The 4,699-nt window shown below is 41.3% G+C and overlaps 1 gene segment (V, D, J or C); it reads left to right on the top strand.

The window, feature by feature from the left end:
- Positions 1–1,030: 1,030 nt before the first annotated feature.
- On the top strand, positions 1,031–1,539 carry LOC128106936 (T cell receptor alpha variable 8-3-like). The segment is given in 2 exon segments: positions 1,031–1,076; positions 1,202–1,539. Coding segments are annotated over 2 exon segments (384 nt in total).
- Positions 1,540–4,699: the final 3,160 nt, after the last annotated feature.

Below are 4,699 nucleotides of genomic sequence, written 5' to 3'. Positions count from 1 at the left end.
TTGATTGGATGCTCACTGCTAGCAAAGGCTTATAAAGGTCAGCCAAGGCTATCTGATCTGAATGTGTCTGCACAGGCAATGGTTGTCCTAGGAGTACAATGAGAGGGCACTGCATCTGAATTGTAAGAGCATGTGTGGATGTTTTCTGAAAGAAGGAATCTGCAGGCAAACACACTGCTAATGATTTCTTTGTTCTGAGTTAAACAAAGGGTGGGGTGGAGGTAGAGAGGAGAGGAAGAAATGGGGTAGAGGGAGGGAGAGAGTGGGAGAGGAAGATGGAAAGGATGTCTCAGACCCAAGAGTATCTGGCCAGAAGGATAAGGCTGAACTTCCAATTGATTTCCTTTGTTCTGGCTCTCTACAAAAATGCTAATGAGGAAATGCAGGGAAGGTGGAATCTTCTCAGGCTTCCAGGCATCAGCAAAACACACATTAAAGATTCAGTCTCTGGGTTTTGACTGTTTCAGGCAGCAGGGCTGCTTGCAGCTTATGCTTTTATACTCAAGTGATAATGGTCTCCAAATTTAATAGTTTTAACATATGATCCATTTTTTTTTCAAAATAAAATTGCCCTTCAATTTTGCATGGTCTGTTTTTCATTAGGTTAGGACTCAACATAGCACAGATTAGCTTAGAAACACAAAGTGTGCTGTAGACAGAAAGAACATATGAATTTGCTTCAGAGTATTTATCCTGCACTGGCCGCCAGAGGGCGACGTTGCACAGACTAGCCGCCTCCATTTCTGCAGTTGATCCCCACTTTCAACTCAGTCCCTTCCTGCATCTTGCAGAGTTCTTATAACATCTGATGAGTGAAGACAGTCAGAGGACAGGAAGTTAACAGGACCAGGACCACTTCTGCAGGGTTTTGTTTGTTTATTTGTTTGTTTGTTTTAGAATTTTATCTAAACAAGGAAGGTGTCTAGACAACTTTGTGCCCCTTGTCTTCAAGAACTGGGAACTGCAGCTGCTTTCCTGAATGTGCCAAGCTTTTCCAGAAAGGCATCAGAGGAGTTTCCAGTGCTCAGCCATGCTTCTAGTTCTCATCTCATTCCTAGGGATACATTTTTTCCTGGGTGAGTAAAGTATCATTGTTTGTAGGTGCACAGGATTCAGTTTTTTTTTCCACATGAATTTTAGTAAGAATATTTTTCTCCATGAAGTCTGCATCACATTTACTGATTTATCATTAATTTTGCAGGAGATGTCCAAGCACAGTCAGTTACCCAGCCTGATGCCCATGTTACTGTCTTTGAAGGAGACTCGGTGGAGCTCAGATGCAATTATTCCTATAGTGGAACTCCTTACCTCTTCTGGTACATGCAGCATCGTGGCCAAGGCCTCCAGCTTCTCCTCAGGTACTTTTCAGGAGACCCTGTGGTTCATGGAGTGAATGGCTTTGAGGCTGAGTTTCAGAAGAGTAAATCTTCCTTCCACCTGAAGAAGACCTCTGTGCACCTGAGCGATTCTGCTGTGTACTTCTGTGTTGTGAGTGCACAGTGTCTGAGGCTGCAAGGGAAGCTGAACACAAACCTGTGAGATGCTGGGGAGGACTGTAGCTGGTTGACTTTAGTCATCCATGCTCCTGTAAGTAACCTAAATAAAGTTATCAGTTCTCTATGTCTGACTTCTCTGGAATCATTACTTTGGTCTGTCATTGGTGCCCTATCTGAGGTGTATAGACATCTAGTCACTGATCCCCTGAAAGGTGACATATAGGTTAAAAATCTTAAAATGATGCCTGAGACATGGTTGCTTCCTTACTGGTTGTTTTGTGGACTTCCTAAATGTTTTCTACTGACCAATTATCTTCAGGAGACTTGAAGATACAGCTCAGTTCCACATAAACAATGACAACAGTGGATGCCTGCATAGTGTATACTAGAGGGAGAAGTGTTGGCTTCTTTCCACTTCAGACTGAAGGGTAGTATTAGGGAAGTGCAACAGCTTGCACTCAATGCCTCAAGAGCCTCAGATACACTCTCCATCTGTGACACTTAGCTTAGTCAACTTGACTCAGTGCAGAATCACCGTGAAGAGAATCTCAATAAGGACTCATCTGGGTTAGGTTGGCTTGTGAGCAGGTCTGTGTCAGATTACAATAATCACTGTGGGAAGACACAGCCTGAACATGGCCAGCACCATTTCCAGAGTTTGGCCTTGCACACTGAGTCAAGTGGAGAGAGTGAGTAGAGCGGGGCACGGAAGGAAACATTCTATGCTCTTTGTTCCTGATTGCGGATGTGATGTGACAAGTTGACTCAAGCTTCTGCTGCTGTGACTCCCATGCTGTGGTGGACTGTAACCTAGAATTGTTAGGTTCCTTGTAAGTGATCAATGTCAGGCTGTTTTGTCATGGCAACCAGAAAGGGAACTAGGATGCCATCCTTACTCTAGCCCATGGATCTTCGTTAGATTTTGGAGCACAGAGTAAAGAGACAGAAGGAAGGAAAGGGACCAGAGTCTGACCTCAACAGATGAAACTATTTCAGACATTGAAGGACAGACAATCTCTCAAGGGAAATGGGGGTCTGCAAAGAAGGAGGGTAATGTTTAGAGTTTATAGAGTGTACTGGGTAAGGAATCTTGTGCAGTTGCAAGGGGCTATAGACAAGTCTGCAGTCTCTCATTCCCATGTTGTCTGCTCATCTGAGTCCGACTATCTTGGGAACTAGGCTGTCAACTCAGCAATGCATTTCCTTTCTGGAGATCACTGATACCGGGTGGAACAAGAACAGTTGGAACCTCACAGGAATGCTGTTTGTACAACTGAGGCCCACGATCATGTGTGAGCAATGCAGTATTATTTCTTCTTCTGTAAGTGTAACAAGTGTTACATAAATGCACAAGTGAGAAAGTGAAAAAACCCAAAGCTTTAGACAGTTGTATTTGCTATTTGAACAAATTACAACAGCCTTAAAGTATATTTCTCTAAATTAATATAGTTATATTCAAATGTAAAATTTCAATTAAAATGTAAAATATTTACTAATAAAATTGTCATTGTTCTTGCCTTTCTCCTCAGTGTTATTCCCTTTAGTTCCCTGAAAACAAAGATTATGAGCTTTGTTTTGCATTTCTAATATTTATGTGTATGTTAATATAGGGTAGCTCTGTGTTTTTAAAATATATGTCAAAAATAAAACATTGTATGCATGGTTGTGGAGTTTGCTGTTTTTACTAAAATAATTTGGAGACATGGAAAATTTGTAATAATCTATTTCTTTGTGTTTAGCTGTTGTGTACTATCTCAATCAGGAATATGCAATATGTCACTTTTGACGGGTATTTGAGCAGGGAAGCGCCAGCAGAAGTAATGGAAGTCTCAGTCAGAAGCCGAGTTCACAAAGGTCAATAGGTCACCACCAGTCATGTTTCCATGGTGGTGCTTCAGCCCTCTGCAGGGCTCAGTCTTCCTATGTCAGCCTTTGCCACATCTCCTCCCAAGTCAAGGGCTCAGCCAAGAAGGACCAAGACCAACAGGCCACCCGGACTTAGAAGGAGCATGCTGCAAACAGGATCCAATACTTACTGGCACAGTTACAACGGTCACTGAGATACGATTTTTGAGTGCCCACAATTCCTTTATAGTCCAGATATACCTTATAAATAAGAATCAAATTACCATAGTAATGTTCAGAGTGATGCCATTGACCTTATCTTTACCAAATTTCTAAGAGAAAGTTAGAAAGTTAACATAACTTTTTTTCATGAAGGAGAAAAGATTTTTTAACCCTCCGTTCAAGGAAGCATTTCCATGTTTTCATTACAAAGACCTTACAAGTAATATAATTCTAGCTATTTCTCTGTTTATATGTGCAGAGCATAGACTTACACCCTCGGAGGTTTGCTCTGCTGTAGAAATTGCACTTTTAATACTTTCCTCATGAGGTCATCAAGATGGCCGAGTGGGTAAAGTTGTTGTCACCAACACTGACAATCCAACTTTAATCTCTGGAATCCACATGGTGGATGGGGGGAAGCGACTACCACAAATTGACTTCTGATCCCTACATGCCCTGTTAATGTGCACACACATACATATAAATAAATAAATGAATAAATATAATAAAAACTACTTGTGGTTGTCACATTGCTCCTAAAGATGCTCTTATTGATTTTCATTCCTGTCAACAGTGTAAAAGAGCCACTCTGTCCTCTTTCTCTTTATGGTCCCCTAGCACCCCTCTTCATTTCTGCCTATGTCTCCTAATTAAACTATTTGCACTCAAATGCCCCTTTCAAGGTTGGATACTAGAATAATTCAGTGAAAAGACTTAACATAAAGGTGGACCTAGGAGACAAATACATAGAAAGAGTTTTGGGATTAAATTATTTATGGCTAGATGGAAGCAAGAATCCTCTATTGGAGACAAATGTGGTAATGGCAAGTTGCAGCATCACAGTTACTGTGAGTTGCAGCATCACAGTTACTGTGAGTTGTGATGAATTTTGTGTTTATGGTTTGTTTTTGTGATCGGTTACATGGTATCTTTCGTTTCTGTGGCATATTGCAGTCATGGTCATTTACATACTGTGGAGTTGTTTGTTTGTTTTTAGATAGGACTAGAGAAAAACAAGAGCAAGATGAAACCACACAGTATCCAGTGTCTTTCACCATCCCTGTTCAATGATGATCTTTGGAAGACAGTGGCTGGTCTCTTCTCTCTGCCTGCTAAATACTGTGCAGCTTTGTAGT

The sequence above is a fragment of the Peromyscus californicus genome, unplaced genomic scaffold, assembly GCF_007827085.1.
Source record: "Peromyscus californicus insignis strain IS unplaced genomic scaffold, ASM782708v3 Scaffold_12__1_contigs__length_115047231, whole genome shotgun sequence".
Classification (NCBI taxonomy): domain Eukaryota; kingdom Metazoa; phylum Chordata; class Mammalia; order Rodentia; family Cricetidae; genus Peromyscus; species Peromyscus californicus.
Note: the sequence above shows the minus strand (reverse complement) of the source record. Positions and strands in the feature narration are given on the sequence as shown.